This window comes from Scyliorhinus torazame, chromosome 15, assembly GCF_047496885.1.
Source record: "Scyliorhinus torazame isolate Kashiwa2021f chromosome 15, sScyTor2.1, whole genome shotgun sequence".
Taxonomy (NCBI): Eukaryota; Metazoa; Chordata; class Chondrichthyes; order Carcharhiniformes; family Scyliorhinidae; genus Scyliorhinus; species Scyliorhinus torazame.
The window spans coordinates 140,574,051-140,593,422 of NC_092721.1; the positions used below are offsets into that span (position 1 = coordinate 140,574,051).

Here is a 19,372-nt window from a genome sequence, read left to right on the forward strand (position 1 = left end):
CTCCCGCCCGCCGTCACCGGAAGCTTAATCTCGCAGTTTTAAATCTCTGCTCTTCCACGTGAGTTCTCACTACATCAGGAATTCAATTTTTAAACTCCTCCAGAATTATCATTTCTCTAAGAGCTTCATAATGTTTGGTCTATTTTCAAAGCCCTTATCCACCTATCAAGATTATTCTTTGATCCTTTCAAACTCTATGTATGTTTGACCAGGTTCTTTCCTTAAACTTCTAAACCTTTGTCTGTAGGCTTCAGGCACTAGTTCATATGCACCCAAGATGGATTTTTTTAATCCCCTCATGCATCCCAGGTACCTCCTCTGATAGTGATGCAAACACTTCAATAGCTCTACCTACCAACTTTGTTTGAATCAGTAATACTCACATTGATTATCATTGAAATTCCAGTGCAGAAGGAGGCCATTCGGCTCATTGAGTCTGCACCGGCTCTTGGAAAGAGCACCCTACCCAAGGTCAACATCTCCACCCAACACTAAGGGCAATTTTAGACACTAAGGGCAATTTATCATGGCCACTCCACCTAACCTGCACATCTTTGGACTGAGGGAGGAAACCGGTGCAACCGGAGGAAACCCACGCAGACACGGGGAGGATGTGCAGGCTCCACACAGACAGTGACCCAAGCCGGGAATCGAACCTGGGACCCTGGAGCTGTGAAGCAATTGTGCTATCCACAATGCTACCGTGCTGCCCCACATGTCCTGTGGCCATTTCACTTGTTTAGCTACATTCTCAAATGAAATGAAAAAGGCTTCTACATCCTTATCAAACATTGGTAACGCTTGGACATATTTAAATAGATCCCCACCAAACCTTCGACTATGACGCTCTTGCTCACTATCCTCATCACTATCCTCAGACTGTACGTTTCTCTTTACCTCTGCCAATTTTAACTGACTTTCATGTTACATGGCCAGTTTCTGAAGTTCAAAGTGTCTCTCTTTTTCTTTTTTCGTGATCTGTACCTCCCTTTCTCTCCCTTTTTGTTCTGCTAGGGCTATTTGTTCTTTTTCCCCTTCTTCTCTCTCCTTTTCTCTTTCTTTTTCCTCATTTCGTATTCAAGCTGCTTTAATTCTTTTTCATGTTGACATTGCTTGATCTGTAATTGAATTCTTGCCATTTTCAATGATTCTAATTGTGTCTCAGTCAATTTTAAATGCTCAGCTACCGCCACAATTACCTCTTCTTTTCGTATTTTATCAAGCAATGTTAACTGCAATGATTTTGCCAAATCTGAAAGCCTTTTTTTAAGTCTCTGTTTACAAGGTACTGCATGTGACCTTCTTCACCCCCAAAAACTTCTCAGCCTCTAAAAGAGCCATTGTCCACAACAAATTCTCTATTTAAACGTGAATACAACACCTGAAAAGCAAACACAAATATGCTCACCCCTCCTGTCATTAAGTTCACTAAGCCAACCCAATCACGAAAGATAGACTTTTATCCCAGACGAGCCCCAATTTGTTATGGACCAGCGTTTAGAAAACACCAAAGTATATTATGGAGTTCACCTGACCTATAACTGTTTATTGATTTGGCTAGGATGAGCAGAAGAGCCTGCTTTCAGGTGTCATTAAACAGAGGTCTTAGGCACTTTTAATCAAAATAAAAGCTTTATTCTACAAATTTAGTTAACATTTTTATAAACACACACAGTAAAAATTTTATCAACTACAAATATAAAGACCCAACATAGCGACAGTAATCTATGAATAACCCTTAATAAATTCCTCCTTTAACTGTTCCAATTCAATATGCCTTTTTACGAAAAGTGTAAAAATGGCAGGAAATCCCAGACCCATGTTATGCTCCTCGTGCTCAATGTGGGAGTTCAGGGACACGGCCGAAGCCCCTGACTCCTTCATGTGCGGGAAGTGTGTCCAGCTGCAGCTCCTGTTAGACCGCATGACGGCTCTGGAGCTGCGGATGGACTCACTTTGGAGCATCCGCGATGCTGAGGAGGTCGTGGATAGCACGTTCAGTGAGTTGGTCACACCGCAGATTAGGATTGGTGAGGGAGACAGGGAATGGGTGACCAAAAGGCAGAGAAAGAGCAGGAAGGCAGTGCAGGTGTCCCCTGCGTTCATCTCCCTCCAAAACAGGTATACCATTTTGGATACTGTTGGGGGAGTTGACTCACCAGGGGAAGGCAGTAGTGGCCAGGCTCATGGCACCGTGGCTGGCTCTGCTGCACAGAATGGCGGGAAAAAGACTGACAGGGCTTTAATCATAGGGGATTCAATCGTAAGGAGAGTAGACAGGCGTTTCTGTGGTCAAAAATGAGAGTCCCGAATGGTATGTTGCCTCCCGGGTGCACGGGTCAGGGATGTCTCAGCTTGGCTGCAGGACATACTGGAGGGGTAGGGTGAACAGCCAGTAGTTGTGGTGCATACAGGCACCAACGATATAGGTAAAAAACTGGATACGGTCCTACAATTAGAATTTAGGGAGCCAGGAGATGAGTAGGACCTCAAAGGTAGTAATCGCAGGATTGCTACCAGTGACACGAGACAGTCAGAGTAGAAATTCAAGAATAGTCAGAATGAATACGTGGCTTGAGAGATGGTGCAGGAGGGAGGGGGTTCAGGTATTTGGGACATTGGAACCGGTTCTGGGGGTGGTGGGACCATTACAAATCGGATAGTCTAAACCTGGGCAGGATTGGAACCAATGTCCGAGGGGGTGCTTTTGCTAACACTGTTGGGGAGGTTTTAAACTAATGTGGCAGGGGGATGGGAACCAGATTAGGAAGTTAAAGGTCAGTAAAGAGGCAGCAACGAAAGCCAGTAAGGTACTAGATAATAAACTCAATGTGACTAAGGGGAAGAGTAGACAGGGAAGAGATGATCAACGCAAAGGGACAGGTGGTCTGAGGTGCATTTGTTTTAATGCGAGAAGTGTAGCAGGTAAGGCAGATGAACTTAGGGCTTCGATTCGTACCTGGGAATATGATGTTATTGGTATTACTGAGGCTTGGTTGCGGGAAGGGCAAGACTGGCAACTAAATATCCCAGGGTATAGATGCTTCAGGAGGGTTAGAGAGGGAGGTAAAAGGGGCGGAGGAGTTGTATTACTGGTCAGAGATGATATCACAACTGTGATTAAGGAGGGCACGATAGAGGATTCGAGCACTGAGGCACTATGGGTAGAGCTAAGAAATAGGAAGGGTGCAGTAACATTGTTGGGACTTTACTACAGGCCTCCCAAACGTGAGCGTGAAGTAGAGGTACAAATATGTAGACAGATTATAGAAAAATGTATGAGCAATAGGGTGGTCGTGATGGGAGATTTTAACTTCCCCAACATTGAATGGGACTCATGTAGTGTTGGAGGCGTAGATGGAGCAGAATTTGTAAGGAGCATCCAGGAGAGTTTTTTTAGAGCAGTATGTAAATAATCCAACTCAGGAAGGGGCCATACTGGACCTGGTATTGGGGAATGATCCCGGCCAGATGGTTGAAGTTTCAGTCGGTGATTACTTTGGGAACAGCGATCACAATTCTGTAAGTTTTAGAATACTCATGGACAAAGACGAGAGTGGCCCTAAAGGAAGAGTGCTAAATTGGGGAAAGGCCAAGTATAACAAAATTCGGCAGAAGCTAGGGAATGTGGATTGGGAGCAGCTGTTTAAGGCTAAATCCACATTTGAAATGTGGGAGTTTTTTAAGGAAAGGTTGATTAGAGTGCAGGGCAGACATGTCCCTGTGAAAATGAGGGATAGAAATGGCAAGATTAGGGAACCATGGATGACAGGTGGAATTGTGAGACTAGCTAAGATGAAAAAGGAAGCATACATAAGATCTAGGCGACTTAAAACTGATGAAGCTTTGGAGGAATATCGGGAAAGTAGGACAAATCTCAAACGCGCAATAAAGAGGGCTAAAAGGGGTCATGAAATATCTTTGGCTAACAGGGTTAAGGAAAATCCCAAAGCCTTTTATTCGTATATAAGGAGCAAGAGGGGAACTAGAGAAAGGATTGGCCCACTCAAAGACAAAAGAGGGAATTTATGCGTGGAGTCAGAGGAAATGGGTGAGATTCTTAATGAGTACTTTGCATCGGTATTCACCAAGGAGAGGGACATGATGGATGTTGAGGCTAGGGATGGATGTTTAAATACTCTAGGTCAAGTCGGCATAAGGAAGGGGGAAGTTTTGGGTATTCTAAAAGGCATTAAGGTGGACAAGTCCCCAGGTCGGGATGGGATCTATCCCAGGTTACTGAGGGAAGCGAGGGACAAAATAGCTGGGGCCTTAACAGCTATCTTTGCAGCATCCTTGAGCATGGGTGAGGTCCCGGAGGACTGGAGAATTGCTAATGTTGTCCCTTTGTTTAAGAAGGGTAGCAGGGATCATCCAGGGAATTATAGACCTGTGAGCTTGACGTCAGTGGTAGGCAAACTGTTGGAGAAGATACTGAGGGATAGGATCTATTCACATTTGGAAGAAAATAGACTTATCAGTGATAGGCAGCATGGTTTTGTGCAGGGAAGGTGATGTCTGACAAACCTAATAGATTTCTTTGAGGAAGTGACGACGTTAATTGATGAGGGAAGGGCTGTAGGTGTCATATATATGGACTTCAGTAAGGAGTTAGATAAAGTTTCCCATGGCAGGTTGATGGAAAAAGTGAAGTTGCATGGGGTTCAGGGTGTACTAGCTAGATGGATAAAGAACTGGCTGGGCAACAGGAGAGAGAGAATAGTGGTGGAAGGGAGTGTCTCAAAATGGAGAAAGGTGACTCGTGGTGTTCCACAGGGATCCGTGCTCGGGCCACTGTTGTTTGTGATATACATAAATGATCTGGACGAAGGTATAGGTGGTCTGATTAGCAAGTTTGCAGATGACACTAAGATTGGTGGAGTTGCAGATAACGAGGAGGACTGTCAAGAGAATACAGCAAAATATAGATAGATTGGAGAGTTGGGCAGAGAAATGGCAGATGGAGTTCAATCCAGGCAAATGCGAGGTGATGCATTTTGGAAGATCTAATTCAAGAACGGACTATACAGTCAATGGAAGAGTCCTGGGGAAAATTGATGTACAGAGAGATCTGGGAGTTCAGGTCCATTGTACCCTGAAGGTGGCAACGCAGGCCGATAGAGTGGTCAAGAAGGCATACAGCATGCTTGCCTTCATCGGACGGGGTATTGAGTACAAGAGTCGGCAGGTCATGTTACAGTTGTATAGGACTTTGGTGAGGCCACATTTGGAATACTGCGTGCAGTTCTGGTCGCCACATTACCAGAAGGATGTGGATGTTTTAGAGAGGGTGCAGAGGAGGTTCACCAGGATGTTGCCTGGTATGGAGGGTGCTAGCTATGGAGAAAGGTTGAGTAGGTTCGGATTGTTTTCGTTGGAAAGATGGAGGTTGAGGGGGGACCTGATTGAGGTCTACAAAATTATGAGAGGTATGGACAGGGTGGATAGCAACAAGCTCTTTCCAAGAGTGGGGGTGTCAATTACAATGGGTCACGATTTCAAGGTGAGAGGGGAAAGTTTAAGGGAGATGTGTGTGGAAAGTTTTTTACGCAGAGGGTGGTGGGTGCCTGGAACGCTTTGCCAGTGGAGGTGGTAGAGGCGGGCAGGATAGCATCATTCAAGATGCATCTAGACAGATATATGAACGGGCGGGGAACAGAGGGAAGTAGATCCTTGGAAAATAGGCGACAGGTTTAGATAAAGGATCTAGATCGGCGCAGGCTGGGAGGGCCGAGGGGCCTGTTCCTGTGCTGTAATTTTCTTTTGTTCTTTGTTTAAAACAGCAGGTTTTCCTTCCAGAAAACAATTATCTCTTTTAAGTCAACAGTTTTTTAAATGAAGATAGAGAAACACTTCTTTCAATCTGTGCAGCTCAAAACCAGTCCAAAACTCAAAACGTAAGTAAAACCCAGAGCCACAAACCAGCTCCAAACTCAAAACGAAAGTAAAAACTCAGAGCCATAGCCCAGCTCCACCCACACAATGACATCACTGAAGCCATGTGATATGACACAAACATTTCTTAAAGGGACTCGCCCATGACAATACGTTGGGCATTACTTTCATGTGGTGATCGTATCTCATTGGTCTATTTAAATTCCCCCCCCCCTCAAACTGGGCAAAAGGGCCAAAAACCAAGTTTCCTGGCGAGAACTACCGGGTGTATGACTGCTCACCACATAGCCGCCATCGGAAGTCAGAAGTTGAGGGCTTTAAGGCAAGTTAAAGGTCAAGTATCCATCAATAATTTTTTGTGAGATTATTATTTTAGCATCTGATCAATTAGTTCAAGAATGGTGGTACGAGAATGTGAGCATCAGTGAATATGGTTTGAACTCAAGGTAAAGGGTGGATTGCTGAGTGTTTTGTTATGCATGTCAGGATTAAGTCTTAGGTTTATTTTCGGTCAGTTCAAACATTGTCTAATAAATAGAGGCATAGCAGGACACTTCAGCCCCGTTGAATGCACATCCTGTGCAACTTTGGACCCTTTTCGCAACCTGGACAACCACACGTGCAGGAGATATCTTCAAATGGAGGAACTTGAACTCTGGGTTTCCAAGCTTATACAGCAGCTGGAGTTACGGCAATGCACTGTGAGGCTGAGAACTACATGGGTAACACATTTCAGGAGGCGGTCATCCTACAGTTTAAGAGTGTGCATTCGCAGAATGAATGGGCGACCACCAAGCCGACAAACAAAGCACAAAGAAAGGTACAGCACAGGAACAGGCCCTTCGGCCCTCCAAGCCTGCGCCGACCATGCTGCCCGTCTAAACTAAAATCTTATACACTTCTGGGGTCCGTATCCCTCTATTCCCATCCTATTCATGTATTTGTCAAGATGCCCCTTAAACATCACTATCGTCCCTGCTTCCACCACCTCCTCCGGCAGCGAGTTCCAGGCACCCCCTACTCTCTGTGTAAAAAACTTGCCTCGTACAGCTCCTCTAAACCTTGCCCCTCGCACCATGAACCTAAGACCCCTAGTAATTGACCCCTCTACCCTGGGAAAAAGTCTCTGACTATCCACTCTGTCTATCCTCATAATTTTGTAGACATTTATCAGGTCGCCCCTCAACCTCCATCGTTCCAGTGAGAACAAACCGAGTTTATTCAACCTCTCCTCATAGCTAATGCCCTCCATACCAGGCAGCATCCTGGTAAATCTCTTCTGCACCCTCTCTAAAGCCTCCACATCCTTCTGGTAGTGTGACGACCAGAATTGAACACTATACTCCAAGTGTGGCCTAACTAAGGTTCTATACAGCTGCAACATGACTTGCCAATTTGTACACTCAATGCCCCGGCCAATGAAGGCAAGCATGTCGTATGCCTTCTTGACTACCTTCTCCACCTGTGTTGCCCCTTTCAGTGACTTGTTGACCTGTACACCTAGATCTCCCTGACTGTCAATACTCTTGAGGGTTCTACCATTCACTGTATATTCCCTACCTGCATTCGACCTTCCAAAATGCATTACCTCACATTTGTCCGGATTAAACTCCATCTGCCATCTCTCCGTCCAAGTCTCCAAACAATCTAAATCCTGCTTTACCCTCTGACAGTCCTATTCCACCAACCTTTGTGTCGTCTGCAAACTTACAAGGAGGAACTGGAAAGTAGTGCAGACGTCCCCTGAGTGTATCTCACTTTCTAACTGGTATTCAGCCCCAAATACTGGTGAGGGCAATGGTTTCTCTGAGGAACACAGCTCGGGATGAGTCCACAGGGTGAACAGCCCACATTGTTACCATTGATATAGGTAAAAAGGGTGAGGTCCTGCTGGCAGATTGTCGGGAGCTCAAAACAAAAGTTGGACCTCAAAGGTAGTGGTGGATTACTTTCAACTCCTCGTGCTAGTAAATACAGAATTAAGTGGATAGTGCAGATTAATGTGTGGCTGGAGAGATGTTGCAGGTTTGAGTCACTGAGTGTCTTTAAGACAGAGATCTATACCTCCCGCTGCCTTGGGAAAGCGGCAGCATAATCAAAGACCCCTCTCACCCGGCTTACTCACTCTTCCAACTTCTTCCATCAGGCAGGAGATACAAAAGTCTGAGAACACGCACAAACAGATTCAAAAACAGCTTCTTCCCCGCTGTTTCCAGACTCCTAAATGACCCTTATGGACTGACCTGATTACTACTACACTCCTGTATGCTTCACCCGATGCAGGTGTCTATATATTTACATTGTGTACCTTGTGTTGCCCTATTATGTATTTTCTTTTTATTTTATTTTCATGTACTAAATGATCTGTTTGAGCTACTCACAGAAAAAAACTTTTTACTGTACCGTGATACACGTAACAATAAACAAATCCAAATAGGAATTCAAGTCCTCGAAATTTTAGTACTGAGGAAAAATTGTATAGACTAAAATATTTTTTTAAAAATAAATTTAGAGTACCCAATTATTTTTTTCCAATGTAGGGGCAATTTAGCATGGCCAATCCATCTAACCTGCTCATCTTTGAGTTGTGTGGATGAAACTCACGCAGACACGGAGAATGTGCAAACTCCACACAGACAGTGGCCCGGGGCCGGGATCGAACCCGGGTCGTCAGTGCCAAAAGCAACAGTGCTAACCACTGCTCCATGTGCCGCCCGGCTAAAATAAATTGAATGAGGTTTATAAAATTATGAGGGGCCTAGAGTGGAAGTAGGATGGAACACGTTCCCACAGCAGAGAGATCAATAAGCAGAGGGAATATATTTGCAGTGTTGTGCACAAGGTTGAGAAGAGTCGAGGAGAAAATATTTTCATCCTGAAATGAAAACATAAAAGGCTGACAATACTCAACATGTCAAGCAGCATCCACGGAGAGAAAAACAGTCTGTGACCCTTACATCAGAACTGCAGAAAGTTAGAAATGTAATAGGTTTTCAGCAAGTGTAAGAGGGGAGGATGGGAAGGAAGGCATGTGATAGGGTAGAAGGCAAGAGAGATTAAATAACAAAACGTTTCATGGTGCAAGAACAAAAGGTGTGGTAATAGTTAAAGGAAAAAACAAAAGTGTGTCTAGATGAGGTGTGAATGGCTGGATAGGAGCAACCAAATGCAAGTAAAGTAATAAAGAAAGGATCAATAGAAAACAAAACCAACCTGTTATAACCTGCCTACTTACCATTGGCTGGGGACTAATGACTATCCCACAATCCTGTGGGAGTATGAGCTTCCCCAATGAGGGGGGGTGGAGAAACCACTAGTAAACTCCTAGTATAAATAAAGCGGGCCAGTTCAGGAACCAGCAGGAAGGAGTATGTAGCAAGGGAAGTTACTGCTACTGTTATGTATATATGTTATAGTAAATAAATGTTATTCCTTTGTTCCTTAAAACTCGTGCTGGATTCTTCATGGCCCTTACAAAACTGGCGACGAAGGTTAAAGTGAATTGCTGTCTACACTGCTGAAGCCACCTCCCTGGATTTTTGTTGAAAACAGGTTGGAAGTTGTTTTCTATTATACCATGCCTCTGTACGGACGTTTGGATGTTTTTGATGCTGCGCTGGAAAGCTGGAACCAGTACACACAATGGATGCATTACTATTTCCGGGCAAACAATATCACCGAAAACGAGCGCCAGGTGGTCATATTGCTCACCGCCTGCGGCCCGCATACGTTTGGGGTGATTAGGAGCCTTACGTACCCAGCTGTGCCGGACACCAAAACGTTTGATGAACTTGTGAATATAGTGGGGCAACATTTTAACCCAACCCCGTCCACGATAGTCCGGCGTTACCGGTTTAATACCGCCGAGAGGACCCCTGGAGAATCCCTTGCCGATTTTCTATCCAGGCTACGCAGGATTGCGGAGTACTGTGACTATGGTGAGACCTTGTCAGAAATGTTACGCGACCGTTTGGTTTGTGGTATTAACAATGCGGCCACCCAGAGAAAGTTGTTAGCGGAGCCAACATTGACTTTTCAACAGGCCATTCAAATAGTATTGTCCCGGGAGAGCGCAGAGCGAGGAGTACAGGAGCTACAGGGAATGGAAGTGCATGCCTTGGGGTGCAACCCCTTCCGTCCGAAAACGTCCCCCCGCACTCCTGCGGTACCTTGGGCGAGGCAACGTCCGGACCGACGCCAGTGGCCGTCGGACATTCCTCCCCGAAGGGAGCCTTCTCCAGAGCCAATGGATGACGAGCCATGTCCGTGTCAGACTTGTCGGCGCCGACCCCGTCGCGGACGGCGGTCCTGGGGGCGCCAGAGGCGCCGTCGTTCCGACCGAAACTGGGACCAGCCCAGGGGCCGTAACTGGGACCAGCCCAGAGGCCGTACCTTCCATGTGGATGAACCTGCGGCGACTACTCCTGAGGACGTGGAGACAGATGAACGACTGCCTGCAGCTGCATTGTGTGGCAGCTCCCCGTGTGGCCCCCATTAAGGTGACAGTACAGGTCAATGGCCACCCGCTTGAGATGGAGTTGGATACTGGCGCAGCGGTCTCCGTGATCGCCCAGAGGACATTCGACTGCATCAAGCAGGGTATACAGACCCTTACATTAACCGACTCACAGGCCAGGTTGGCCACCTACACGGGGGAACCACTGGACATTGCAGGAACTACAATGACCCCTGTTGTCTATGGACACCAGGAGGGGCGTTTCCCACTTATCGTGGTGCGCGGCCACGGGCCCAGCCTGTTGGGTCAGGACTGGTTGCGCCATTTGCAGTTGCAATGGCAGCACATCCTCCAAACAGTTTCTGAGGTGCTAGGACGATACCCAGATGTATTCCAGCCTGGTTTGGGGAAAATAAAAGGGGCCACAGCCCGTATCCAAGTTGAACCAGGCGCCACGCCGCACTATTTCCGTGCGCACCCAGTGCCTTACGCCTTGCTCGAGAAGGTAGAAGGGGAGCTCACTCGTTTGGAGAGTTTGGGTATTATCAGGCCCGTCCGTTTTGCTGACTGGGCGGCACCAATTGTACCTGTAATGAAGCCAGATGCCACAGTTCGCTTGTACGGCGACTATAAACTTAGTGAATACGGTTTCCCGACTCGACCGATATCCAATGCCTCAGATGGACTCTCGTTCACAAAATTAGATATGAGTCACGCCTACCTGCAGTTGGAGCTGGACCCTGCCTCCCGACCATATGTAACGATTAATACACACCGGGGCCTGTATGAATATACACAGTTGCCCTTTGGAGTATCCTCTGCCTGCGCAATTTTTCAACGTGTTATGGAGGGCATTTTGAGAGATTTACCACGTGTGGCTGTCTACCTAGATGACGTTTTGATTACAGGGACGTCGGAGCAGGAACATTTGGAAAATCTGGAGGCTGTCCTTAGACGCCTTTCGGAGGCTGGAGTCCGTTTACGTCGCACAAAGTGCGTATTTCAGGCAAAGGAAGTAGTCTACCTAGGTTATCGGGTGGACCGCGAAGGTCTGCACCCCGTCGCAGAGAAGGTGCGTGCAATTCAACAGGCCCCCGCCCCGACTGACACTTTGCATCTTCGTTCTTTTCTCGGTCTCGTAAACTATTACGGGAAGTTCCTCCCCAATCTGGCAACTACGCTGGCCCCTTTGCACCTTCTGCTAAAGAAAAATCACACCTGGGTTTGGGGTCAGCCGCAAGAAACCGCTTTCCGGCGGGTAAAGCAACAATTGTCGTCGTCTGGGTTACTAACCCACTATGATCCTGGAAAGCATTTGCTCGTCACATGTGATGCATCCCCGTATGGTATTGGGGCCGTCCTGTCCCACAAGATGGAGAACGGGGCCGAACGACCGATAGCTTTCGCCTCCCGCACATTGACTGCAGCGGAGAAAAAGTACGTGCAGATCGAGAAGGAGGACCTGGCAGTGGTTTCTGCGGTGAAACGCTTCCACCAGTACGTGTAAGTCTGCCATTTCACTATCGTGGTTGATCATAAGCCTCTGCTGGGACTTTTCAGAGAGGATAAGCCAATACCGCCCATTGCTTCTGCACGGATCCAGCGCTGGGCTTTGTTGCTTGCTGCATACGAGTATTCTCTGGAGCACAAACCAGGTACGCAGATAGCAAATGCCGACGCACTGAGCCGATTGCCTTTATCGACCGGCCCCATGTCGGCCCCCACGACCGGTGAGGTGGTTGCAACCCTAAATTTTATGGACACCTTGCCTGTCACGGCATCACAGATCCGTGAGTGGACCCAGACGGAGCCAGTCCTGTCAAAGGTTCGGCACATAGTCCTGTATGGTGGGCAGCATAGACAGCTCCCAGGCGAGTTGCTGGCATTTTCGTCTAAGCTGTCAGAATTCAGCGTGGAAGACGGCATCCTCTTGTGGGGGACGCGTGTGATTGTCCCGGAAAAAGGCCAGGAGCTGATACTATCAGACTTGCACAATGGGCATCCAGGCGTGACCAAAATGAAAATGTTGGCCCGGAGTTATGTCTGGTGGCCAGGCCTCGACACCGACATTGAGAAGGTGGCCCAAAACTGCTCCATTTGCCAGGAGCATCAGAAGCTTCCGCCGGCCGTGCCCCTACACCTCTGGGAATGGCCAGGGCGGCCTTGGGCACGCTTGCATGCAGATTTCGCAGGCCCTTTTCAAGGATCCATGTTCCTTCTACTAATTGACGCCCAGTCTAAATGGCTAGAGGTGCATAAGATGCAGGGGACAACGTCCTGCACAACAATTGAAAAGATGCGTTTATCGTTTAGTACTCATGGCCTCCCCGAGGTGCTGGTCACGGATAACGGCACTCCATTCACGAGTGAGGAGTTTGCGAGGTTCACGAAGATGAACGGCATCCGCCATATCCACACTGCCCCTTACCACCCGGCTTCAAATGGGTTGGCAGAGCGCGCAGTGCAGACATTCAAAAGAGGCCTAAAGAAGCAGTCTTCCGGATCAATGGACACGAGACTGGCTCGCTTTTTGTTTACGTACAGGACCACCCACACATGCAGTGACTGGGGTCGCTCCCGCAGAACTCCTAATGGGCTGGAGACTTCGCACCCGCCTTAGTATGGTTTTCCCGGACATTGGCGCAAAAGTACGCCGCACACAAGAACGGCAGGGACAGGGATTTTCTCGGCATCGGCCGATTCGGCAGTTTGCGCCCGGTGACCCAGTGTTCGTTCGGAATTTTGCTGGTGGTGCCCAATGGGTTCCTGGTGTAATCTTTCACCAATCGGGTCCTATATCTTACCAAGTGCAAGCTCAGGGTCGTCTCCAGCGAAAACATGTAGACCACGTTCGGTCCAGAAGACCATCCCCTCAAAAGATTCCCCGCCCCCGGAGCTCATTTCAACAGCCACAGAGACCAGAGACAAGGGAAGGTAGTCCTCACATCGTCCACTGGTGCCTCACTCGAAGCCTGCGCAGGTCGTTACGGGACCGAATGGAGATAGAGACGCTGACATGACGGAGGCAGCAGACTCTGACTCCGAGATGGAGACACAGGATGCATCAGAGGGGGAATCCTCGGGTCCACGGGCCGTGGATGTACAACCGCGCCGTTCATCACGGAAGCGCCGGTCTCCATCTCGTTACACGCCGCCTGATCCAGCGCCGCGTGCAAATGGTGTCCGGCCTGCGGCCAAACGAGTCCGACGCCCTCCTTTGCCAGGGTCTTCGGTGGATTCCTTGGACTTTGGGGGGGGGGGAGGGATGTTATAACCTGCCTACTTACCATTGGCTGGGGACAAATGACTATCCCACAATCCTGTGGGAGTATGAGCCTCCCCAATGAGGGGGGCGGGAAAACCACTAGTAAACTCCTAGTATAAATAAAGCTGGCCAGTTCAGGAACCAGCAGGAAGGAGTATGTAGCAAGGGAAGTTACTGCTACTGTTATGTATATATGTTATAGTAAATAAATGTTGTTACTTTGTTCCTTAAAACTCGTGCTGGATTCTTCGTGGCCCTTACAGAACAACCAAAACAAAAAATAAAACAAACTGGAGGCAGAGGTTATGAACTAAAATTGTTGAATTTTATAAAGCGTCCAGAATGCGGTACAGTGCCAATCCAGTGTTGTTCCTTGAGCTTGCATTGAGTCTCAATGAAACATTGTAGCAGACCCAGGACTGGAAGGTCAGAGTGGGAGCAAGGTGGAGAATTGAAATGACAAGTGACAGGAAGTTCAGGTTCATGTTTGCGTGCTGTACTGAGGTATTCCACAAAGTGGTTACCCAGTCTGTGTTTTGTCTCCTCGACGTAGAGATCACATCGTGAGTGAATACAGTACCCTGAATTGGAAGAAGTACAAGTAAACTGCTGTTTGGGGCCTTAGATAGTGAGAAGGGAGGAGGTAAAAAGCCAGGTAGATGCTGCATCGCCTGCGCTTGAATGGAAAGGAGCTATAGGAGAAGGTGTTGGGGTGACTAGGGGCGGAAACACGCTGATGTTCCTTGCATCAAAGTTACTGTGGTGGTTTATAATACCTGCCGCCAGCTCTTTAATTGGGAGAACAATTAATTATGGTGGAAAATGCCAATAGTGGAACCAATCAATGGGTCTCCAGCATAATGGTTTCCTGAATTTCCACAAATATTTGATCCAGGTTCACCCAAAACTAGTGGAAAAGAAAATCATGCTACCACTCTCAATGTAAACAATTTAATTATGAAGCAGTGTTATCTTTACTTATTTGAAATAATGGTATGGGTTTACCTGGTGATGTTTGCTTAATCACTCGGACAATCTGTTCAGTCCTAGGGTCCAGATAGCCCATCTTACTTATGAAGTCCAGAGCAGCTTCTATGCTTTTGCTGCCAGTCTGCTTGAGAGCTCGGATTGCCATTTCCTAGAAACAAAAACAAATTCAGTTGTTTAAACTTTCAGATCGCAATGACTGACAGTAATTGTGTTTAGGAAACAGTTATATAACAAAGTGATGAGGTAAGATGTTCTGTTGCTACAGGATGTTTTCGTTCCCAGTTTGGTAAACTCTCCAGAAGGATAAGACAGTGAAGGGGTGAATTTGTCTCCTCTTGTTTAAAAATCTGGCAATTGTTGTTTATAACACCCCAATTAAGTTTTATAATCACATAATAATACGATTCAGACACCTCATCACTGTCTGTGGAATTTATAACTGCTGAACCACAACTAGTCACCACACTTTAGGAAAGATGTGAACGTCCCTGAGAAGGTGCAGGGAGATTTACCAGAATGGTTTCAGGGATGGAGGGGTTTTAGTTACTAGGTTAGGTTGGAAAGGATCAGGTTGTTCTCTTTGTACCCAAGGAGATTGAGGGGAGATTTGATAGAGGTGAACAGGCCATGACAAGTTCAGATAAGGTAGTCATGGAAAAACTCTTTCCATTTGCTGTTGGTGTAAGGATTAGGGGACAGATTTATATAATTTTGGGCAAGCGACACGGAGGGAATGTGAGGAAGAGCTATTTTACACAGCAGGTGGTCGCTGAACTCACTGCCCATGGAGTTGGTGGAAGCGGAAACAATGATTTCAAAAGGAAATTTGATTGGCACTTGAAGGATATAAACCTGCAGGGCTATAGCATTTGAGCAACAGAGTGGGATTGACTGGACTGCTCCAGGAGGAGCCAGCATGGAATTGATGGGCCCAATAGCCGCTTCCTGTTCTGTAAATTTCTCTATGACCTTATGTTGGAATTTGCATCGGAAAACTGTATCTCAAAGTCACAGTAGAAAAAATTCGATTGGACCCAATAGTTGGAACAGGGACTCAATGAGCAACTATCGTATGCTGTTCAAGTTGAGGACAGCATTACAATATGCACTGTTGACTGTTTACATGCTTAACAGAAGGTCCAGGAGCATGCGTGGCTAGCCTGTACTTTTTAAAGTCTTATTAAAGAGGGGGTGCACAAAACCAGTGACGTTTTATCATAAAGTCTTTGGTAGAAGGAAGACGACTAGTACTAGAGCAACAGGAGAGAGAGAGGACTCCGAAGTTTTCTGATGCACCTCTGAGGTAGTACAGATGGTCAACAGGAAGAGACTGGTCATGTTTCAACAGGGACCAAGAGACTCTTAATGGATATCTTGCATTAGGAAGAAGGGAATGGGAGCAAGTGGCCAGAGAGGTGAATTCCTGTAATCTGGCTCCGAGGATCTACAATAATGGAAAAAGTTAAATTACCTCACATGAGTGAAGGTCAGTGTATGCATCTTCAAATTACTTCTGCCCACCGTATCACCAGCTTTACATTCAGCTGATTGCACACCCTAGTCCCATCGCTCATCTTTCAACGATCATGACTCATGCCTAACATTCACTTCCTTGAAAGGTTACCCAAAGTTTGGCTGGGTACAACACCCCGAACTGGATCTTACTGTGAAAAAATGCCGCGTTGGCCTTACTGAAACCTGCTTGTCGTTTGACTAGTTCAGCTCCAATGTCTTGGTATATCCTGATCTGGTTCCCCTCCCAGTTGCTTTAGCCCATCTCAGGAGCTTCTCCTTTTCTTAAAATGTGTACATATGCAACATCACCGCCCGCAGGGGTTCCCCAGCTCTGGACCTCTGCCTTAAGGATCGATGAACGGATGAGCACGATCCACCTCAACTGCCTTGTCAAATATTCCCTCTTCGATCAACTTTGCAAACATTATGGAGACTTGGCTTGTAGCACTTGTATGGAGACGTAGCCTGTAGCACTTGTTCCCTCCATACCCTCTGGCAGGCCAACGATCCGTAAGATTTGTTTCCTAGACCGATTTTCTTGGTCTTCTACCTTTACCCTCAGTACTTTGCAGTCCTCTCCTAACATCACTATCTCCGCCTCCAACAATATGATCCGGTCGTTGTGGTCCAACATTGACCCCTCTACTTCTTGCATTGTTGCTCCTGAGATTCCAGACGCTGCTTTACAGCAGTGTTCTTCAAAGATTTTTCCTGGGACCCATTTTTATCAACCGGCCAACCTTCGGGATCCAACCCGGCCAACCTTCGCGACCCACGCTGGCCGATCTGTGCGACCCACCATTTTCACTTACCTTTTTTGCTGCTGACAAAAATGGATAAATGGTTTTGGGTCCCTTTGGCCCTCGTACACGCTCCTCCAATGGATCCTGTTGGATGAAGGTGAAGCCTTTCGGTGTCGGAAAGTATGGAGTCTCCAGCTGTCCAAAGTTCTGCATATTTTTTCTTGTAAATTTTTATTAAATAAACCCCCCCCGAACTTGTTAAAAAAAACTAAATGAATAAAATAAATGAATAAAATGAATAAACCGCCCCCCCCCCCCCCCGAACTTGTAAAACAAAAAGCTGCGACCGTTTGAAAAAAAAAAGCGGCCACACTGCGCATGCGTGCCCGACTATCAGCGTGCATGCGCATAGTTTTGCGCATGCATGCCTATGATCTGGCACGCCTGTGCAGTGCGGCCGCATTTTTTTAACATGTTCGCGGTCATTTTGAAGGCCGCTTGCAGCTGACGTTATTAACAGCCGGCTGCTGTGGCTGTTAAGCGCAGATTTGCGTGATCGGGAGCGCCGCGACGGACGGCTCCGCGACCTTCCCGACACCCGCCCACGATCCACCCGTGGGTCGCACCCCCGGGTTTGACAATGCCTGCTCTACAGGGTCTAAGGACGCGCAGAGATGGGCTATCACTCCCTCAATTGCCCTTGACCAATCTTCCTGCATTTCTTTTCTCTGCAGCTGAAACTCTCCCATAATAAAGTCCATTAACTTTTCCACCGGAGTGTGACTGCTGACGGCAATGTTTGCCCCTCCCCTATTTTCTCCACCGATGCCCTGCCACACGTTAACGTTTGGGCCTGGGCTTTAACTGACTTTAGACGGGTTTGATAGCCCAGTGACATTCCACTTTGGTAGGAGAAACCCTCCACCAACACTTATTTTCCATTTTATACACAAAAATCTCCCAAAAATGGGTAAAAAGGGCCAAAGTCAATTCCTCCAAGTAGGAGCCACATCGTACTCCTGCTCGATGTGGGGTCTTATGGGCGAGGCGTTTCCAGAACCCCAAAATGTATCATGGAGTTCAACCAACCTCCCCATTTAATGGATTTGTTGCTTTTCCTAGCACACGGCTTTTTCCCTAGGTGTGGGATTATAAATTATGGACACGTGGGTTTTTAAACACAAAACACTGTTTATTCCATGAACTCAACTTAACATCTTAAATAAACACTGGATCTCTTAACACCCCTTACTTCAAAGATAACTCAGAAAATATTGCAACAGTAAATAATTCTTTAAAATGTTCCTTCAAACTTCCAAGAGACTTAACACCTTTAAATAAAATCACATCAGGTTAAAGGCTTTACAATTATGAGTTTAAATCACCCAGATGATCCAGAGATGGTCTTTTATGGCAGACGTCACAGCTCACTGCAAACAGAGACACACACAAGCTGTTTTTAATAACTGCAAAACTAAACTGCAGCTCTCTGGAATCAAACAGACACAAACCAGCTCTTTTCCAAAAACTGAAACTAAAAACCTGCCAAATGGCTGACCTGAGCTCAGCCCCACCCACTCTCTGACATCACTGTTTTCTTAAAGGTACATTGCTTAAACATCCATGTCTTAAAGGCTCTCTCACATGACACCTCCCCCCAAGAAAAAAAAATAAACCATCAACTTTAAGATGGTTTCATTTTTCACCATCCACTAAGAAATGTACACAGTAAATATACCATTTTGTTTTTTTAAAAAAACAACACATGCAAACACGTATAAGAATATAGTCCATTTTTCTTTGTTCTTCTTCCTCCAACTGAAATCCTTCACGATTGACAGTCTCTTTGAACAAAGTCTCTGCACGATCCATCCATTCCTCTACTCGTTGGCATTTCTCTTTAGAATCAGATACTTTAGTTCAATCTGGCCACAGAGTCTCTTGCAATTCTCCAATACAGGAACATTGGTGATCACAGCTTTCAGGCAGTCAAATGCCTGTTGAAAGTCCGCTGTCCATTGAATTTTATAACGTTTCTTCAGCAATTCCATCAGTGGAGTAATCACGCCACAAAACGTTTGCACAGCTGTTCGATCAAATTCATTCATGTTAAGAGATGTCATTGCCCCCCTTCGTCTTAAGGGTATCGGAAACTCCTCAAAGAAAGTGATTCAGGCTTCTCCAAATTCACTTTCGGCTAGGTTCATCACCAAACCCGCGACTTGAAGTCGATCGAAGAACTCCATACGTAGGTTTAAATGTTCTTTCCATGTCTGGAAGTTGGAAATAAAAGCAGATTGTCCCACTTTCTCCATGCAAACCTTCAATGGTGGGACAGGATAAGAGTCCGTTCTTGTAACTGCATTCGCCTTTCGATATTCCACACACAACCGTTGGGTACCATCTGGATTAGGTACCATCACTATGGGTGAGCTCCATTGGCTGCAACCCACTTCAATAATGCCATTTTTCAGCATACTCCCAATCTCTCTGTAAACCTGTGCCAAT

The 19,372-nt window shown here is 46.6% G+C and overlaps 1 protein-coding gene across 4 annotated transcripts in view; it reads right to left on the reverse strand.

Annotated features, from left to right (window-relative positions):
- The window catches only part of lats2 (large tumor suppressor kinase 2), a 191,339-nt gene that overhangs the window by 95,817 nt on the left and 76,150 nt on the right, over nucleotides 1-19,372 (reverse strand). For all 4 annotated transcript variants that reach the window (XM_072476837.1, XM_072476840.1, XM_072476838.1 and 1 more), the window contains exon 3: nucleotides 14,622-14,754. In XM_072476837.1, coding sequence (XP_072332938.1) covers nucleotides 14,622-14,754 — 133 coding nt within the window. The remainder of the gene's footprint in view (nucleotides 1-14,621; nucleotides 14,755-19,372) is intronic.